The 21953-nt window shown below is 35.0% G+C and overlaps 1 protein-coding gene across 2 annotated transcripts; it reads left to right on the top strand.

The window, feature by feature from the left end:
- The first annotated feature begins 668 nt into the window (after nucleotides 1–668).
- On the top strand, nucleotides 669–20529 carry LOC123538388 (integumentary mucin C.1-like). Of its 2 annotated transcripts, none has more exons than XM_053530156.1 (7): nucleotides 669–743; nucleotides 10850–10993; nucleotides 14095–14238; nucleotides 14554–14745; nucleotides 18953–19128; nucleotides 19802–19933; nucleotides 20393–20529. In XM_053530156.1, exons 1-7 carry the CDS (start codon nucleotides 686–688, stop codon nucleotides 20489–20491), a joined length of 945 nt encoding a protein of 314 aa, XP_053386131.1. In that variant the 5' UTR covers nucleotides 669–685; the 3' UTR covers nucleotides 20492–20529. The 2 variants fall into 2 exon arrangements, with proteins under 2 accessions (XP_053386131.1, XP_053386130.1); XM_053530155.1 differs by having other exon boundaries at nucleotides 18950–19128.
- The last annotated feature ends 1424 nt before the right edge of the window (nucleotides 20530–21953 follow it).

The following is a 21953-nucleotide window of genomic DNA, read 5'->3' as shown; positions in this document are numbered from 1 at the left end:
CCTGCTAAACAATTTGGTACCTATGAAAAAAAGCCTAGGAATGGGGGCGGGGCGGGGTGCATGGTAGACCTTATTGACCCCCGTACTATTTCAAGTAAAAATGCTTCAATTTATGTTCATTTACCAGCATTATATATTAAGTACAGAAATCTATTCAATGCCTTATAATGAAGGAAAAGAAACGATAGCTGAACTTAGGGCAAGCCTATGTGAAATGTAAGACAAAAGTAAATGTCATCCGTCCGTTAACCCTTATCATGTTGGGCACGCTTTGTTTTTCATCCGTCCGTTAACCCTTACCATGTTGAGCACGACTGGTTTTGTCTTTGCGACCAGCGTAGGTCATGATCAGCCTAAACACCCGTGCAGTCTGGTCATGGTCTGTACTGTTCGCTGTTCCGCCAGTATCATTTTGGTAAGCATTCCTTTTAAAAGTTAATGGTACTGTCCAAATTGGTTGATGAACAAGTTCATTATGGAAATGTAGGTAAGGGGCGTATGATTCCTTAATTAGTCATGACTTGGGAGACATCCCGACTGTAGTGTTTCAATTTTGAGATAGATCAGCCAAGGATTCTAGAAAATTTGAGATACATGATTGATAAATTGATGTTCTATGCACTGACGACCAGAGTTCCCAATCACATCAACCCATACATGTACCGCGTGTAACAACCATGGACTAATGACGTCATCGGGATGCAACTGCCATGACTCCTGGTCGGGTGAAATATGTCAATATCGTAAGTATAGGATTATAAAAATATATAATCATCCATCACACTTAATTGTTTTGGCATAAAAAAAATGATTTATCCCGACCAACCCTAAATTTCTGGTCCGACGTAAAACTTTTTATAGATTTGGAGACTGAGTTTGTTTTCAACTTTTTAAATAACTGTAAGTGATGTTAGAAATCAATGTACTGATGCTCTAAAGGCATAACCCCCTTATTTCTATTCATCTTTTTGACACATACAAAAGTAATATCTCAATTCACACACACCCCACAAAACAGAAATAAACAAGAAAAAAAACAACCATAAACAACAACAACAATAACAACAACAACAACAAAACAACATTTCGACCTACTTACCCTAATGTTTTTGAGCATGTTACCAGAAGGTAACAAATAGGCCTAATATAGCTAATATTGCTTTTTAGCCTTCTGTTCCTACACAACTGTGGACATATAGTGTCTCATATTTACATGAATTCTAATATTTAGCCTTCTGTCCTACACAACTGTGGACATTATATGTTTCTCATATTTACATTGAAAGTTTTATTTTGGCCTTCTGTTCCTACACAACTGTGGACATATAGTGTCTCATATTTACATTGAAGTTCTATATTTGGCCTTCTGTTCCTACACAACTGTGGACATATAGTGTCTCATATTTACATTGAAGTTCTATATTTAGCCTTCTGTTCCTACACAACTGTGGACATATAGTGTCTCATATTTACATTGAATTTCTATATTTAGCCTTCTGTTCCTACACAACTGTGGACATATAGTGTCTCATATTTACATTGAACTTCTATATTTAGCCTTCTGTTCCTGAGACTTCATCTCAGTGTTGTTATATTTTCTGGTCCTTCAGGATCATTGATTTCAACTCATTTAGATTTGAAGATTGAATACTGCTTAAGCCGGTGCTAGGGGGCGTGGGCAGTGTTGCTTTTTCCATTACTGCCCATGAACAGACTCAATCAAACTGGTCCGAGAGCTCACGGACTTTTATTGCAACAATTGAGGCCAAAAGAAGTTTATACAGTTTTGGAAACAATATTTTATATCCTCCATGAAAACCCATTTCTTAAGTGTCAAAGCCGTGCCTATCTATATTTTATTCACTTATGTTTGTGATAGGGGAGGTAAAATTCACTTATAAAATATTAGTGGGTAGGGTAACGTTTACGTCTACCAGTTTTTTCACTGTTTAATTACAGTAATAATTGGATTGTTAGTAAATGTATAATTGTCAAACAATGAAACAATGACAGCAATAAGGAATTCATCAAAATGGAATGAAGGGCAAACTTGATATTCAAGGTCAAAGGTCAAATTCATGTGCAAATCACAAAATTTGGCATATTTGAAAGTTATCTTTATTCTTAGAAAATAGTTTGTTATCATAAGCCACTCATCTTTATCTATGTAATGTGTATATATTAGCAAAGATCAGAAATACAGATAATATTGCAAAAGGTCAAGGCCAGCCCTGATAATTTAAGGTCAAAGTTAATTTCCATGCGAAAATGAGAAAACTGTTACCTTTACTTTTTCTAATCTGTTTAATATATCTTTACATTATTAGCCGCTGAAGTTAATTCATTTTAATGTTTGTATGTCAGGCAAAGTCAGCAGTGCAAAGTAACCCCAAAACCGCAAAGGGTAAAGCTAATATCAGAGGTCATAGGTCAAATTTGTGTGAAAAAAAATGCATAAATAGCTTCCTTTTTGAAAAATAACAGATACCTTTCTCATTATTAGTAACTACTCGTTATTAAGTTTAATGTATATATGTCCCACAATGTCAGTAATAAAATACAGTCTGGAATGAGTAAAGTTCAAATGTGATATTAAGGGTCAAAGGTCATTTTAAGTCAAGGGATGAAAAAATAGCTCTTTAACTTTTCTCTTTGTTGATAATACCACTATCGATATTAGTGAATGATATCTGTTCATTTTAATGTATAAATGCTAGAAAATGTGTGGTATGCACATACAATTTCAAAACATTCAAGGTCAACCATAATATCAAAGGTCAAAGGTCAAAAGAGTGAGTAAAATGTTGCAATAATATCACCTGTTTTTGATAATTATTATTGTTTAAAAGTATTTGTTTTGTCATGTTAGCAACAGATCGTTGTTCATTTTACTGTATGTTTGTCAGGCGATGTCATGAAAGAGAAAAAAAGTCAAGGTCAAACCTGGTTTAAAGGTCAGGGATCATTTTTGCATAAAAGATCAAAGTAGTAGTAATCTTACACATGACTATTTTCAAAAATAGCTTGTTGTTACAATTCACTATTAGCAATTTATTTCAATGTAGACATCAAGAAAGGGTAGCAAATTAGGTCTTAAGTCTTGAATGAGACAAATTCAAATGCGATATTAGGGGTCAAAGGTCATTTTCAAGGGAAAGAATGAAAAAAATAGCTCTTTACCTTTTCTCTTTATTGAAAACATCTTGTCGATATTAGTCAATGATATCAGTTCAGTTTTATGTGTTAATGTTAGTAAATGTCTGGTATGCAAATACAGTTTCAAAACATTCAGGGTCAACCATAATATCAAAGGTCAATGGTCAAAAGAGTGTGTAAAATATTGCAATAGTATCACCTGTTTGTAATTTTTTTTTAAAAAATATTTGTTTTGTACGTTTAGTAATTAATCGTTGTTCATTTTACTGTATATATGTCAGGCGATGTTATCGGAGAGAAACTGAAAGAGAGAGAAACCCTGGTATTGAAGGTTAGGGGTCATTTTTATATAAAAAGCACAAAATGCAGCATTCTTACTCATTACCTTGTTCAAAAATAGCTTGTTGTTATTATTCATTGTTACCAATTTACTTTAATATATATATGTTTAGTAATTAGGTCTTATCCTAATAAGTCGGAAGCAACCCTATTTTTTAATTATTTAATGTCAAAGGTCAAATTTATGTAAAAAAATTGCAAAAAGGATCATTTTTGCAATGATTTTCTATATTGTTTTAGGGTATTTTTGTCACTAGTAAAACTGATCATTATTCATTTTAAAATATCTAAAACAGACAATATCACTATTGAAATGATAATGAAAAGTTGGTCAAGGTGAAACCTGATATTAAAGGTCAAAGGTCATTTCCATGTAAAAATTCAAAATACAGCATATTTATTTTTTTTCTTCGATAAAATTTGACTTGTCATTTCTTTCATTGAAAATATTTTTTCTTATATATAATTGTTAGTCAAAGGCAGTGATTGGTAAAGCTTAGATCAAAGGTTAAAAGTCAACACTGTGTAAAAGATCGCTAAATAGTATTTCTGCTTTACTTTTCATTGTTTATAAATGTTTTGTCATGAAGATATCATCATACATGTGTCCATAGATCAGCCCTGACGTTAATGGCTAAAAGTCATTTTCGGATAATTAAAACTTTGCACTGTTATTTCATTTCTTTGTTTAAAAGATATCTTGTCGTTATAACTTGATGTTAATTCACTTTAATGTCAACATTTACTTACTTACTTTATTACTGTGTTTCATCTTCTTATGGCCGTTTTATATTTTAAGGTTAGATGCGGCAATGAAATATACCGTATTCCTCAGGTCGCTGGCATCTCTCCACAGCATGGTCTCAAATGAGATGTCTGTCTTCCAAACTTTCTGGCGTGCTTCTTTCAAATAGGAACAGCTCTGCAGGATGTGGAATGGTGTTTGTTCCTCTAATCCGCACTGACATTTAGCTGTCTCTGCAGCACCCAGCTTCTTCATATGTTTTCTTCGGCCACAGTGTCCAGTGCGCACATGGAGGATAGTTGTTTGGATGTGCCTGGATAGCTTGTGTAGACTGTCATGATTAGGCAGGTAGCCTCCATTTATGTTCTTCCGGTCTGACGCAAAGCTGTTCCTCAGGAGAGTCTGAGCATCTCTGTATGAAGTTGAAGGTTGGGGCTGTACTTGCTTGGTTGCTCCCTTTGCACGTTTGTCTGCAGCTTCATGCCCGGCTATGACCACTTATACAAGAATCCATTGAAATGCTACATTTATGCTGTCAGACAGGAGATTGATGTTTTAGCAGCTGTCTCGTTAGGATGTCTGATGGACCTGCTGAGAGAGTCTGGAGTGTTGATTTGGAATCTGTTAGGAAAACAATATTCTGCCCTTTTCTCCTCGCTCATACAGTTTGAGTGTGGCCGATGTCAGCGCTTGCATCTCGGCTCTGAAGTTGGAGCATCTCTTGCCGACTGGATAAGAGAGAGTGAGAGTGGAGCTGTCTGGAAATTTGATGTAGGCACCACTCCCAGTATTCTGAACTGCTTTTTCCACCGATCCATTGGTATATGCTTGGATCCAAGAGTGTGCTGGATAGCGGTCATAGATAATTTCTAGTGTTAGAGATTGCTGTTTTTCCTTTTCTTCTACTCCTGGCACCTCCAACCTGATCTTTGAAGCACAATGTCTAGGAATCCATTGATCAGGTACAAGAGGCTCTGCTTCTGCGTCCATTGCTGTTGCTTTTCCTTTTTGTAGTTCTTTGACAATATGATTGAGACTCTGACGTTCCAGTCCGTTCTTGGTTCTGCTCTCGAGTTTTGAGTGGAGTGGATGTGATGGTAGTCTCTTTGCTTTCTCTGCCTGCTCAAGGGCTTCTGTACTCCCGTCTTGTCTCTAATGGCTCAAAATTGACTGTCTTTTTCCATTTCTTTTTTCAGAATTGTTTTCATTGGTCAGAGAATTATCCTCATACCTATTTTTTTAACCTTGTTTTGTTTATCTTTACTGGTTTAGGAAGCGGTTACCATTAAGGTGGATACGTAATTGGCCGAACGGTGTTTGCGTAGGCTTGCCGTAGGATCTTTCCATCGGCTCCCCAACTTGTTCCAGCCATTTTTTTATACTGTGAGTTCCTTGAAGACCCTCACCTTTGACCTTTAATGTCAGGTTAGACCTTGACTAATTTTCCATTATTAAGATATCATCTGTTTTATATACCTTTAAACGAATAATGATCGTTTACTACTTTTGATAAAAATACCCTAAAACAATAAAGAAAAATCATTGTAAAAATACTGTTTTTGCTTATTTTCTCACAAATTTGACCCTTGACCTTTGATGATTGGTTTTGCTTTGACTTAAGACCTACATTGCTGCCATTGCTTGACATGTAAACATTAAAATGAATTGCTAACAGTGAATTATAACAACAAGCTATTTTTGAACATAGTTATGAGTAAGATTACTACTACTTTTATCTTCTATGCAAAATGACCCTTAACCTTTAAACCAGGTTTGACTTTGACTTATATTCTCTTTTATGACATTGTCTGACAAATATACAGTAAAATGAACAGCGATCTGTGGCTAACATCACAAAATAAATACTTTTAAACAATAATAATTATCAAAAAACAGGTGTTAATATTGCAACATTTTACTCACTGTTTTGCCCTTTGACCTTTGATATTATGGTTGACCTTTAATGTTTCGAAATTGTATGTGCATACCACACATTTTCTAACATTTATAAATTGAAATGAACAGATATCATTCACTTATATCGATAGTGGTATTATCAACAAAGAGAAAAGGTAAAGAGCTATTTTTTCATCCCTTGACTTAAAATGACCTTTGACCCTTAATATCACATTTGAACTTTACTCATTCCAGACTATATTTTAATACTGACAGTGTGGGACATATATACATTAAACTAAATGACCAGTAATTACTAATAATGAGAAAGGTACCTGTTTTTTTTCAAAAAGGAAGCTATTTATGCATTTTTTTTCACACAAATTTTACTTTTGACCTCTGATATTAGCTTTACCCTTTGTGGCTTTGGGGTTACATTTGCACTGCTGACTTGGCCAGACATACCAACATTAAAATGAATTAACTTCAGCGACTAATACTGTAAAGACATATTAAACAGGTTAGAAAAAGTAAAGGTAACAGTTTTCACATTTTCGCATGGATATGAATTTTGACCTTAAATTATTAGGGCTGACCTTGACCTTTTGCAATATTACTGAAATTTCTGATCTTTGCTAATATATACACATTACTAGATAAAGATGAGTGGCTTATGATAACAAACTATTTCTAAGAAAAAAAGATAAATTTCAAAATATCCCAAAATTTTTGTGATTTGCACAGAATTTGACCTTTGACCTTGAATATCAAGTTTGCCCTTCATTCCATTTTGATGAATTCCTTATTGGTGTCATTGTTTGACATATAAACATTTACTAACAATCCAATTGTTACTGTAATTAAACAGTGAAAAAACTGGCAGACGTAAATGTTACCATACCCCCTACTATTTTATAAGTGAATTTTACCTCCCCTATCACAAACATACGTGAACAAAATATAGATAGGCACGGCTTTGACACTTAAGAAATGGGTTTTCATGGAGGATATAAAATATTGTTTCCAAAAATGTATAAACTTCTTTTGGCCTCATTTGTTGCAATAAAAGTCCGTGAGCTCTCGGACCAAACCGAGTCTGCAATTTTCACTAATTGACTTGTTCTTGGTGCTTCCGAGGGACCTACTTTCCAGATTTTATTGATGAAGCCTTTGACTTTTATAACAAATAATCTTGAAAAAAAAATATACGCAAGCTTCATCACACTTGAGTTTTGCTGTAATGCAACTGATATTAAGCCACTTTATTACAAAACAAAGTAACTCAAATTATATCAAACACAAAATTAAGTACATTATTTGTTTGACTTTCGTCCTACTGGTACCTTAGGTATTGTCTTTGTTGTGACATTGAATCTCTATAATTAGCCTTATTTTCTAAACGTAGAACCCATTGCATTAACTGAATCTTATGTTCCTGAACCACTGTGATGGGTATATAGTATCACATATTTACATTGAATTTCTATATTTAACCTTCTGTTCCTTAACCACTGTGACGAGGATACAGTATCTCATATTTACATTGAATTTCTATATTTAGCCTACTGTGATGGACATATCTCATATTTACATTGAATTCCTATATTTACCATTCTGTTCCTAAAACACTGTGACGAGCATATAACATCTCATATTTACATTGAATTCCTATTTTTAGCCTTCTGTTCCTACACAACTGTGGACATATATTGTCTCATATTTACATTGAATTTCTATATCTAGCCTTCTGTTCCTAAACTACTGTGATGGGCATATAGTTTCTCCTGATTACATTGAAGTTCTGTACTTAAGGTATTAGGTCCCTAATAATAATGTTTAAAAAATGGCATTTGCTTGGTATATTCTTACAGTTGACTGTGCTTCGCACTTGTATGCAATTTTTTAAAAACTTTTACCGTGCCGTTTTTTATAAATTGTGTGTAATGCATGATATTTCCTAAAGCTCAAGTAGAGACAAATTTCAAAGTGATGGCCTTTATCCAAAACGTTTCAGAGAATATATTATACCATTATTTTTTATGAAAGAAACATCAAACATTGTAAATAATCATAAAACTTAAAATAAAACTGTCAATATCATTTTTCCTAGGGCCCCCTCGAGTAAACGGATTAATCAGACAAAAATTTCCAACTCAATATTGAAAAATTATGCGAATCCTGCGGTCGTTTTGAATTTTGCTAACTCATTCAAAAATAACCTTTGGGGGCAGAAGTAAAACCTACCTACATTTCTTCCACAATATTAACAAAGAATGAAGGCAAAATAGAGAATTTTTACCGCAGGTAACTCAGTATTTTTAAAGATGTCTAACTCAACCCCCTTCTGTTTAGAGGTGAATTCCCTTTTAACAGCAAGAAATCGCATATCAAATGATTTTTTTTCCCCTTTTTTGTACAATAAATCAATAACAAGTCTTGAAAGAAGGAAAAACTTACTAGAAAAAAATGAAAAACAAGGAAAAAAAATTTGATCCCAGTAGGGCTTGAACCTACGCCCCCCTGAAAATTGCTGTCAAAGTAGGTTTATGGTAGGAATTGAATACTCTTCAAAAAGGAGGTGCACTATTATGGGCCTAATACCTTAACTTTATGTTCCTAAGCCACAGTGATGGTCATATATTAGCTCATATTTACATTGAAGTTTTATTTCTAGCCTTCTGTTCCTAAACCACTGTGATGAGCATATAGTATCGCATATTTACATTGACTTTCTACATTTAGCCTTATGTCCATGAACCCACGTGATGGCAATATTGTCTAAAATTTTAAACATAGAGTTTCTATATTTTTAACCTTATGTTATGAAGCTTCCATGATGCGCATAGACCTAGAATTCGATGTTTACACTTAATTTCTATGTTTAGCCTTTTTGTTCCTATTGGTATCGCACAGTATTAATGCGTTTTGAAATGTAAACAAACAAAACAAAACAATAACTTCATAAATTAAGTCAATGCACTACGTTTACGAACAATGATTCCTCGTTGGTCGAGCTGTAATGGTATTCATATTTTCATTCCCAGACCCGTAAAAATAGTTTTAGAACTGTATTTAATTTTCCTTTTTTTTCAATACGATTCAAAGATGACGACACGAGAAAGCTTAAGTTAATCTTGTTCAACTTGTCACTATTAACATGAATTGATGTTTAAATACATTTCGCCTTTGATATGATATTCTGTGTTTTGAAGCTTTCCTGTAATATTCTTAAAACTCGACGGTTAGTTTTATAAATTTTATACTAATCTTAATCTTCGCTTTAAAATAGCATTGCCCAGTCATAATTTCAGTATCGATTTATTTAACCGAAGAAACTATCGATGTAATACGAAAATAAAAAACAAAACAACGAATTAGAAACTAGAGAAAACAAACTTACTCAAAGTATGTAAATTAAAAGCAAAATGAAAATAATAGTGGACGGATGCATGGTTCGAACCGTCAAAACTATCACTTCAAACTTATTACATGTTCATCCGCCCAAACTACTGTGCCCTCAAGTGGACTGTGGATCTCATCTCGATTTTTTTTTGTTTTAAACGAAACTGCTACTGATTGCTTATTTACATATTGCTAAAAGTAAAAACGCCATAATACTGTGCGGCACTTGTTAAACCACTGTGATGCGCTTAGAGCCCAATGTTATAGTTTTATATTAAATCGTATGTGCTCAAACAATTGTGATGCCCAAAATACCATGTGTTTACCGTGAATTTCTATATTTAGCATTTTGTCCCCTAAACAGTGTAATGCGCATAGTTATGACAGAGTCTGGTGTTTGTTAACTATTTATTAGCAATTAGGAGTGACCTGTCGCTTTTATTTTTAGATTTGTATTTTCCAGACTGTTCCATTTATTAAATAAGGGTTTGAAAGATATTTGACTTATTTAAAACTATAAATATATTTCAAATACTAAGCAGATTGGATGCATTGATAGCTCAGTTGGTAGCTAGCGATATAACTTTTGCGATTAGGAGGCTGTGGGTTCGAATCCCACACAGGGCGATTTTTTTATGATTGAATTGGTTTTATTTATATTTTTCACGTTTTTTTTTTATTTCATTTTCTTTCATCATTTCAATTGCATTTTTAATTTCATTCATACAATTTCTATACATTCAATACATTTCAAACACACGCGCCCAATGGAGCATCCTCACACTCGTTTCCTCCTAATCGGTGTCATCAGCTAGTTGAATGACCAAATTGTCAAGAGCTATGTCAACCATGTTGAATAATTCACAATAAAAAATATTTGAAAAACCTATGTTATATTTGAAAATAGCAAAATGATACAAGTAATGCAATTCAAATACATCTTTATCATTATTATCATTTTAAATGTATGTTACCAAAATATAAAATAAAAAAAATATAAAATGAGAAAAAAACATTGATCTCTGTTGGAATTCGAACTCACAAAAGTTAGATTCTATAGCCGTCACGCGTACCACTGCACCACGCGCCCTCATTGTCAAAAAAGGCAGTCATTTAAATATTTTTTAAAAATTAAGTTATAAAAAGGAAGGGTACCCCTTTACTGAAGTGGTTATTCCAGTAACCTTTCAAATCTATTAATAAAAGCGACAGGTCACGCCTAAATGCTAGTATCCGCATGATTAGGGTACATGATAAATCTCAAATTAAAAAAACCCCAGCAAAATGTGTACATTGAATTCCTTTTCTTAGCACCTGGATCAGGGCACTATGATCACTGTCATCAACACTGTGCACATGGGACATGTGTCGGACACCGTGGTAACAATGGCTATTATTACAACTGTAAATGTGACGACGGCTGGCATGGTTCTGACTGTACGCAGGAATATGCACGTAAGTGGGGACGCATTGTTTCAATTCTTTTTCTTCACATTTTACATTCAATAAATGTTGGTTTGTAGCTCACCTGATCACAAATCGTACACCGTGCATGCACGGGCAAATTGTGTGACACTTATTGAAATAAGTATTCTAACACGATCCGATTTATTTTCCTTTTAAACAAAGAATGTTGAAAACAGTGAATTATTATACAACAATTCACTGTTCTGACGTCACAGTTATTACGTCATAGTGTCAATCGGCATAGCGCTGGAAAAGAAACCGTTTGAAAACGAGCAAATATTTAATGAATCCCATCAAGGACGTACTTTAAAGTCCTTGGTAACGTGTTACAATCGAAATAATATATCTCATTTAGTGATTTGCTCTTGAATAAAATCTTTTTTTTTGTCGTTCAGATGCGTATTATTATATCACTCGGGCTGCGCCCTCGTGATATAAATCCTTCGCATCTGAACTCCAAACAATGATTTATTCAGCGACAAAGCACTAAATGAGATATATTATTTCTTAAATAAAAATTCTACATGCAAGTTACAGCTTCCCTACCCAGCTTCACGCCTCTGCCTTGAACAATGTTCGGAGGGGCACCTTGGATCTTTTGCTATCAAAAGCTTGTCAAATCACTATTATTATCTATGTTGTGTCGGCGCAACGACTTGAAACCCAACATAACCGTACTCTCTATCATTGTTCGTCCGTCTAATCACGAAAATTTGTAAATGTAGAAACGTAAAATCAATGACATTGTCTTGTATGTAAAGAGAAATCAAGGATGAAACCTTTTTACAAAATCGTGGACTGAACAGCAGTAATACAATTCTGCCCGCTCGTACACTTACCTTCCATCAGGTATAATTTTCAACCTGCATGTGAAATCAGAGATGTACAGGTTTGGAAATATTTCTGCTACTATTGTACGTGAACCTGACCACAGGTACATGGCACCCGCTTTAAATATCCAGACTTCAGTTTTAAACGCGTACATGTAGATTTACTTATAGGCTTTTTTATATACACAAGGATTTACTACATACACAGCTGACATGGAAATTCACAAATATCAATATAGTCAGTCAAACATCGACTTTCATAATAATAATAATAATAATAATAATAATAATAATCAATGATAATGGTAATAGATTTTAACTAGAGTTGTCACAGGAGTGAGAAATTATACCCCCACATTATGACCTTGTCACAGAACTAAGCCAATGTCAAAGCCGACCTTGCTTGACCTTTGACCTACTGACCTCAAAATCAAGAAAGATCATCTGCTGGTCATGCTCAACGTCCCTATGAAGTTTTGATCTTCAAAGTTTTCTCAAGTTATTGTCCGGAAAAGGTTTAATTAGGGTTGACATAGTTCGATCTTCTCAAATCGTTCGGCACGACTTTTATGTCGTGTTATTGGTACTGTTTAGTTTCTCAACATGACCATTTCGGCCTGGTTGGTTCCAATACTACCGCTTTCATAGCCTTGGGTATTGGATAATCACCCCTTGGAAATGGTGCCTGCTTTTTAATTTTGTCTTTTGACAATCCCCTTCCTAAATTCCAGTTTATTTAGTTCTGCCCATTGTTTTCTCGTTTGGGGCAATACCATTATTTTATCTGGGGACCAAACGCCGCTCTTCAATGGAACACAACGCCTCAAACACGTGTATCATGAAGGTTTCATGTTCACCCCGTTTGAATACATCTGCGGATGTCTCTAAATTGCTTTTTGTACTTTTAGCATGTGTAAATGTTGAGTTCTACTAAACCCGGAGCTAGAGGGCGTTGACGGTAGCATGCATTTCTACTACTGTTAATGAACAAGCTCAATCAAACCGAGCCTGCAACATTTTCGTTTTTGTCGTGTTGAGCGACCTGTGAACTTTCCGATTTTCTCTATTTTAAATGTTCCTGGTCACTCTTGACCTTCGGAACTCAAAATCAATACTGGTCATCTGCTGGTCATGACCAACTCCCTATTAAGTTTCGTGATCCTAGTCCAAAGCATTCCAAAGTTATTGTTCGAAAATAGTTTAAATGTTCCGGGTCACTGTGAACTTGACCTGTGACTTACTGTCCTCAAAATCATCAGGTATCATCTACTGGTCATAATTAACCTCCCTATCAATTTTCATGATCCTAATCCCTTGCATGCTAAAGTTATCATCCGGAAACCGTTTAACTGTTTCGTGTCATTGTGACCTTGACCTTTTACCTAATAACCTCAAATTCGAACTTGACCTTTTTATCATGTTACACCTGTGTACAAAAGTTTATGATCCTAGACCCGAGCGTTCTTACTTTGATCTACTGACCTCAAAGTCGAACTTGACCTGTATTTTATCATGTTACACGTCTGTACAAAAATATATGATCCTAGACCAAGTGTTCTCTAGTTATCATCCGGAAACCGTTTAACTGTTCCGTGTACTGTGACCCTGACCTTTGACCTACTGACCTCAAAGTCGAACTTGACATATAATTCATGATGTTACACATGTGCTCCAAAATTTATGATCCTACGCCCAAGCGTTCTCAAGTTATCATCCGGGAACCGTTTAACTGTTTAGAGTCACTGAGACCTTGACTTTTGACCTACCTCTGACCCGTAGGTCGAACTTGACCGGTATTTTCTGATATTACATCTATGTACCAAAAATTATTTAAATCGGTCAAGCCTTCCATGAGTAATCATCCGAAAAACATAAAAATCAACGGACCGACAGACCGACAGACCGACCGACCGACAAGCTCACTCCTATATACCCAGCCCCCAAACTTCGTTTTGTAAGGGTATAAAAACGAAAAGTAATAAATATATTTCAATTGTTTTGTATTAGGGGCCTACTAGGCCAGGCGGTTAAGGTCGCAGACTTAGAATCCCTCTTAACTGATGTAGGTTCAAGCCTCACTCGGAGCGTTGAATTCTTCATGTGAGGATGCCATCTGGCTGGCTTACGGAAGGTCGGTGGTTCTATACGAGTGTTCGCACCTTGTATCGTCCTCCACCATCAAAGCTAGAAAGTCACCAAATGACCTATCACCCTGTCGTTGCCACAATAAACGCAACAACAACTATTTTGTATTTGCAGCACATGGGACGATACAGTGTCACAATACTTACTGTGTTCACGGGACTTGCGGGTATCATTACGATCAGTCTGGGCATCGGTGGGATTACCATTGTGTCTGTCATCATGGATGGGATGGCACGCACTGTGATCAACATTTAACGAGTAAGTATCCAAAGGTTTAAAAGCTTCACACTGAAAGTAAAGGAACTTTGGTTTCTCTGATGAAATTTAAGTTTTTATACGCAAGCCTTTGTTCTATGCTTAGTATAAGTTGTTTTATACAGTGTATAAGTTGCTATGTACATTATTCAAGTTTTTCATGTCACACAACAGCCAAACTATATGTAAGAAGAAACAGCGGAGGTACTTCAAAGAATAACACCGAAATTCAGTTGTGTATGTTATATGTATTTATTGCACTGAGGTTTTACAACAAAACGTCAAGCAAATTAGAGTATGTTTTTTATCACCTAATAGCCGTGTCATCGACAACACATTCTGTGACTTCTCCAACCACAACAGCTATGTCGTCATCAACAACAACACAAACAACAACGACGCAAAGAACAACGACGCAAACGACTTCACCCCCTGCCTCAGCAACATCGTCTTATGCCCCGACCTCTACATCGTTTTCAGCAAAAATTACCACTTCCTCTATTTCTTCTGGTAAATATTGTGTTCAAAATTGTTTGCAATGTGCAACACTTTTTTGTGATACGGATGCACTACCACACAGTATTGTATGTTATTAAACGTGACCTTTTTCTGTTGCGTTTAATGTCATTGTTTTGACTCCGTTTCAATGGCAATTGCATGTTTGAGTGAATAGATATAGTGATACCTGCATTCTACGTTAAAAGATCGGTTTTAAATAGTACACGTGGTGAAAATAATATCAGAATCGGTTCAAATTTAAGTAGATTGATAAACAGTGGTGGTCATTTTGGTTCTATGGATACATCGATCAAAATGGTGGATAAATATCTTTCTTTATCTTAAAGAGGAAAAATGCTGAATGTCAATAGATAATTTAGTACACTATATACAATACTATATTTCACCCAGTGCTTAAAACAAAATGTGTTATTTATTAATGATAAAAATGTTCGTAAAATCACAGATGTCAAAGTGTCATTTTCATTTCATTGATTTACCAACTTAATGAAATTCAAATATAGATTATCTTCGAATTATCTCTATCACGGGTAGTAAACGCGCAATCCAATTCCCGCTGAAAATACGATTAAAATGGGTTGCGCAACGTCCGGTGCTGGTGTTGCGAGTAAAAAAAGACGAAATTGAGGTATGTGAAGTTATGATTTTGCTTAGTATGAGACAAGAATGAATTTTCTCGAAAAAGCAAAATGCTATTCGACACAAATATGATAATACATCACATGGGGGTAAATACTGGTTTGTAAGTTTTTGAACTCGGCTCTGTTTCACAAAAACTCCGGCGACAAGAAGCGTGAAAAAGTATGAAATTCAACAAAAAAATGGACGTTTCTGACTCATAAAGCCTAATCTGAGGACATTTGATGCTTTTTATGATAACTCAACTGTTATAAGTAACGAAATCCCAAAATTATTGCTTCAGATCCTGCTTACGGGGACATAATTGACAAACAGTAACGGAATGGGGTTCCGCACTGGGAAGGAGTTGCTCGTATACATCATAAGTATATAAGTATACGCGCAACCTATTCCCGGGCGCATCCCCATTCCCGATTATTTTTTTTGCCAATCTTTCCCCTAAAGGCAACATTTTTATTCGAGTGTATTAATATTCATTACTGTTTTACACGTGTTTCGATCATAAGAACGTCACATTTCCAGAAAGAAGGCACAAGAGTTAGAAAATTTGGAATGTTTCATGATTTCATGCTTTTTTGACAGTTCGACCCAGTTGAGTTTTCGTGATAACAGAGCTGATTCTTAAATTAATAAGTTGGTATTTCACACATATGATCTTTATTCATTTTTATGTCGAATAGCATTTTGCTTTTTTCGAAAACATTCGTAAATATGTCATTATTTACAAAAACAAAAACCCACCTACCTCAATTTTGTATACATTGATGCGCAACACCAGCACCGGAAGTGGCGCAAGCCATTTTAGCGTATTCCCAGTGGGAATTGGATTGCGCGTTTACCACCCGTGTTTATGATATGCTTTCTGTTACAAACTTTATCTAAATATGAGAGAATTTCGTTAGAAAGAAGGGAACTATTGAGAAACAAGATTAAAATAATTTCTTCATTTACACATGCTTTTAGATAATTTTTCTTCTATCGTGTGGCAATCACGTCAAAAATTGGATGCCGTCGTTGTCTTCCTTTTGTTCTGAAATTTAAACGAGCTCTAAAATGCTTCTAATGAAATGCGTTTGAAATAGTGGATTTAAGGTTGCTTTGAATGTTTTTTTTAGACTGGAAGTCACGTGGAAATGCATAACATATGCTATGAATAAATGAACAGGTCATGTGCTAATTCATAAACAACTTCACTTACGAAATAATTTATGGCAAAAGAGACTGTTTTAACACTGTTTATGCACGATGGGCGGTTATACGTCGGGCTGGGCGCAGCCCGAGTGAAATTATCTGTACGACGTATTACCACCCGCGTGTATAAATAGTGTTAAAACACGGTTTTGCTATAAAATATTTCGATTCTAATATGCCGTTAATCTAAAATGTAAAAACGCTCTTTCTTGGTCGAAACAAAAAGTTTAATGTCACCGCTCGTTAACGTGACGTCATGCTAGCGTAAGAATGTTTTAACAGAGACAAGCATATTGGAATATCCTTTAAAGCTTAAATATATTATAATAACTGTGTGTTAACGTGAGCTACTTCCAGATATGGCATTCTTGCATACCAGACGGGGATTTCCGGTATTTTTACCGGCGCTGGAAAAAACCCGGGGTGTAGGATGACTCTCGTGTTGTAAGTGACGTGTAACGAACAATATATATATGTAGATTTATGTAGTAATTTATATTTAATTTCATAAAACGGAACAAAAATTCAATATCTTTACAGGTCCTCTTTGTTATTGATAGTATATTCCTTGATGAGAAAATGTTATTTCATCAAAGATCATAACGTTACGCTGAAACGGATGAAACAAAACCGGAACTAAGCTTAGTCATTTGTCTTTGAAACATCATGACGTCTTTTCTGTTTACGGACGTTGGTTTCCTGCGTTTTGTTTAAATACGCTGCTATAAGAAATAGTTCTAAAATGAAAGTAGTTCGATTATTGTTATATTTACAATAATTTCTTGAATATGGTATGCAAGAAAAAGATTCGATCACTGGGTGAATATCTGGCTCTCGGGAAACCATTTACGCGGTAACTCGGCAGAACCTCGTTGCCGCGGAAACAGTTACCCTCGAGCAAGATATTCCCATATGCACCTGCAACTAGTGAAAGAATCTTAAGGTATTAGATCACTAATAGTAATGTTTACAAAATGTCCTTTCCTTGGTATATTCTGAAAGGTAACCGTGTTTTGCACTTTTTTGCAATTTTTAAACAATTTTTACCGTGCCGTTTTTTATAAATTTTGTATATCTTATGGTATCTCCTCAAGCTCAAGTAGAGACAAATTTCAAAGTGATAGCCACTATCCAAAGCGTTTGCAGAGAACTAATTCTACCATTAATTTTAATAAAAGAAACATCAAACTATTGGTAAACAATTATAAAACACAAAATAAAAATGGCAATATTATTTTTTTCTATGGTGCCTCAGGTAAACGGATTTAATGAGACAGAATTCATACTTCAACATTGAAAAAGTAAGGTTGAATGGCTGTGTTCTGTTTGAAATTTGCTAACTCCATTTTAAAAAAAACCTTAGGGGAGAAAGTAAAAACCCCAACTAAAATTTCTTCCACAATGTATAATATAAGAGTGAAAGCAAAATAGAGAACTTTCCCCCGCGTGTAACTCAATAAATTTTAAAGATGTGTAACCTACCCCCCCTTCTGTTTAAGTAGTAAATTCACTTTGAACACCAAGAAATCGCTTATAAGATTCATCTTTTTCCATTTTTTATACAAGAAATCAATAAAAAGTCTTGAAAGAAGTAAAAACTACTAGAAAAAAGGAAAATAAGGAAAAAAAAAAATTTTGGGCCCAGTAGGGCTTTGGGCCTACGCCCCCCTAAGAATTGCAGTAAAAGTAGGTTTATGGGAGGAATTGAATACTCTTCAAAAAGAGGTTTTTTATTAGTGATCTAATACCTTAAAATAAATCTGGTTCAAATTAGTCTGAAATATCGCTGCATATGATTTTGTCTATTTGCCGGAAAATGCAATTTTATAACTGATAATTTTTATTAAAATCTTTGTATTAGTAAATCAGTAGTTAAAGTCGGCAAATTTCGTATTCTCCATATGAACTCCGGCGTTTTCCGGCTTTTTATGTCATGCGCGCCTTTGGTACATTTACGTCCGAAATAGCTAGTTTACATATCATACGGATATTATCGAGTGTCATTCAGAAATTGCCGAGAATCAATACGTTCAACAAAAGACAATATCCTTTATACTGATTGGATTTTCTTGAAACATCAAGGTTATATCAAATTCTGCTTAGTAGAAAAGATTTTAATTCACACGTGAACAACAACTTTTTAAGCATTTTTTATGGGCCTACATTTGTTTGAAAAAAGTGCTGTCCTAAGATGCATTTGTAAGACCTACTTTTTGTTGCTGCTTGGATGCAAGTAATAAGAAACTAAATTATTGTAAGTCGTAAATGTTTGTACAGATATTCTAGCTCTTAAGTTTCTTCAATTTTCTAAAAAATGCCTGTTGTACGAATTCTTTTCTAATTAACAACCATTTTATTTCACCAGTAGCGCCTTTGTCAAGTTGTGATCAAGTTAGTACATTAAGTGCAATCGCTAGCCAAACAACAGTTGCCAATCAGAATGCGATAGAATGTACTCCTAGCAGTCACACTTCGCACGAAGCGTTTGTACTCACAGAATGTTCCGTACCACAGAATCCATCGTCATGGCAACAGGGTGTTAATGTATGTGCTTTCTATTTTAAATCACTTCCGTAACCTTAATGCGCATGTCAGTTTGAGTAACAACATAATTGTTTGCCCAATTAATACTGCTTTGCATTGCCAAATTACGGACATAGAAAATACCTTAAATCAGGATGTAAAAGGCTTTAAAATGAATGACTGTTAGTGATTAATTTAACGTCCGGTCATGCACATGTGTCCGTCTGTTCAGCAAATTGTTTAGTATACAAACTCATACCATTGCAACTAGAAGTGCTGCGTACTTAATGTCTACATGAAAGGCCTTGAAGTGCATATATGAGCTGTGCCATGGGAAAACCAACATAGTGGGTGTGCGACCAGCATGGATCCAGACCAGCCTGCGCATCCGCGCAGTCTGGTCAGGATCCATGCTGTTCGCTAACAGTTTCTCCAATTCCAATAGGCTTTAAAAGCGAACAGCATGGAGCCTGACCAGACTGCGCGGATGCGCAGGCTGGTCTGGATCCATGCTGGTCGCACACCCACTATGTTGGTTTTCCCATGGCACGGCTCATATACCTTTCACCTAAGTTTGAACGAAATATATACCCTTAAGTAAATAGCGGATATATGAATGTTTTGTATAAATATGAGATTTATTTCGCCGAGTACATAGTAATTTATTACATTTTAATGATGATTAAATATTTAGGTAATGGCTGACTGTGCTAGTTCGGTTGCCATACCAACCTACACACCAGTTGCAGCTTATGACCATGGCTCTTATTCTTCTGTCTGGAGTTTGTCCGGAATCTTCCTTGGATGTACAAGTAATGGCTTCAAGGTATAAATCAAGTATGACATTCTTGAGTTTGTTTCAGTTTTGTTCTAGAAGACACGTAAGATAGATGTTTTTTTTCTAATTTTAGCTTTTGTTGTGATACGGAATGAGTATCTGTAAACGTCACACATGCCCGTATTCTCATTTCATTTTTAATATCTTTTCATCTTGTAATTAACAAATAAAACCGTTTGAACATTTGAACCAACATTGGCACATTTAATATATTTGGATCTAGTGAGGAGGTCTTTGGTTTTGGTCCCAATGAGGTCACTACCACAACACATTTGACGCAAGTACTGGTTTTTACCAGGAAGCGGACTCAAAGAGTGTTTCAAATAAGCTGGAAACTTTCATCTCAATTAAGCTAGATTAAATTGCATACGCTAAATAGGATACAGCATGTGACTAGCACATGCGACAACATGGATCTTGAAACGTCATGAAGTCTTTCCCTTCCAGATTGCTCTACAGACATGCGGCCAAGCTCCATATATCGCTGAACTGCAGCTTGGAGGTAGCAACACACAGAATCCAAACATGTATTACACAATATCGTAAACGGATTAAAATGTTCGCCACTTTGAAAATAAACCAGCAGAAAACGGACACAGCAAGTTTTCTTTTATGACACGTATCATAATTCTTGTATCGGGATTCGAGTTTGTTAAACTGAATTTGAAGTCCAGTCTCAAAGCCCAAGCTTATGATTGGTTGATTTTAAGTTTAGTCTGTGTGCATGTGGTGTGTCTTTGTATCTCTCTTTTCGTTTCTTATTTGTTTGCGTGCTCAGATGAAAAGTTTGCTTACAGGCCGATGTCATACTTTGAAATTGACGATCAAATCCATTTTTAATGTTCGCTTTTTAACATTTTTATTTATGTATGACCCTTTAAACATCATCATAAGAAGATGCCGTGTTGGATGCAAAACACAGTCGTCTACGCTTTAAAGGTCAAGGTCACACTTAGAGGTTAAAACTTTTATGTCATTTTTCGTGCCCTGACTATAACTTTTGTTATTGGTGGATATTGCAAAAACATAACACGAAAGACTGCTAACTACTAGATACTAAGTCACAACAAAAGCTCAAAGCTTTTAATAATATTTATTGTGTGCTGTCTATAACATTAACAAGCAAAAGAATATTCAAATAACATTGTTTAGAAATTAACTTATCCTACCCGTATACAAGATATAGCACAAAATCGGCCTGCCTAATAAACTCTGCTTTATTCAGTCAGTGTCAAAATATCACTTTTGCGGGAACTTTTGAAATCACATATTTTATCAACATTTTTAACTGAAACCGATACCATTGTATTGGCAATGTCTGAATTAGAAAATGAGTGGTCAAATTATAGGGTTTTTTTTTATCCAGAAACGAAAAAGTTATTGCTATTTATCACTTTTACGGCACTTCAGCCGGAAATTTTGAAAACACATTTTTTTCCGAATTTTTCATTGAAACCGTTATCATTGTATTGGAAATGTTCTAACTAAGAAAATAAGCGGTAATATCAAAAGTTTTTATCCAGAAACAATTTTTCAATTTTATCCGCAAATTTTATTGCACTTGCAAACGTTATATATGACATCAAGTCTGCACGCTGTTGCTCTTTCAAACGACTTTTTCCCCAATATTCTGAGCACGTAGGGTAAAAAGAATATTAGATTACTGCTGAAAAATTTATTAGCCTGGTCTACGAAAATATATAAGGCTCGGCAGCAGCCTCGTCTAATATATTTTCTTCAACTCGCCTGATAAATTTAAATTTATTCGACAGTAACCTAATATTCTCTATATATCTAGACGAAGTGTACAAGTCCCTGATTCCTAGTTTAAAGTTCAACGTTACAAGCAAAGGTTAAATATTTAAGTAGTTTTTTTTGTCTCGTCCTAATACACCACAACCACATATTGACCTGTTTTCGATGCTATTGGTTGCTGTGATGTTTTACCCGATGTTTTGATTTTAATGCGCATGCGTTCTTTACGTGTGGCAAAAGAACGCTCAACAAT

This window comes from Mercenaria mercenaria, chromosome 18, assembly GCF_021730395.1.
Source record: "Mercenaria mercenaria strain notata chromosome 18, MADL_Memer_1, whole genome shotgun sequence".
Classification (NCBI taxonomy): Eukaryota; Metazoa; Mollusca; class Bivalvia; order Venerida; family Veneridae; genus Mercenaria; species Mercenaria mercenaria.
Note: the sequence above shows the minus strand (reverse complement) of the source record. Positions and strands in the feature narration are given on the sequence as shown.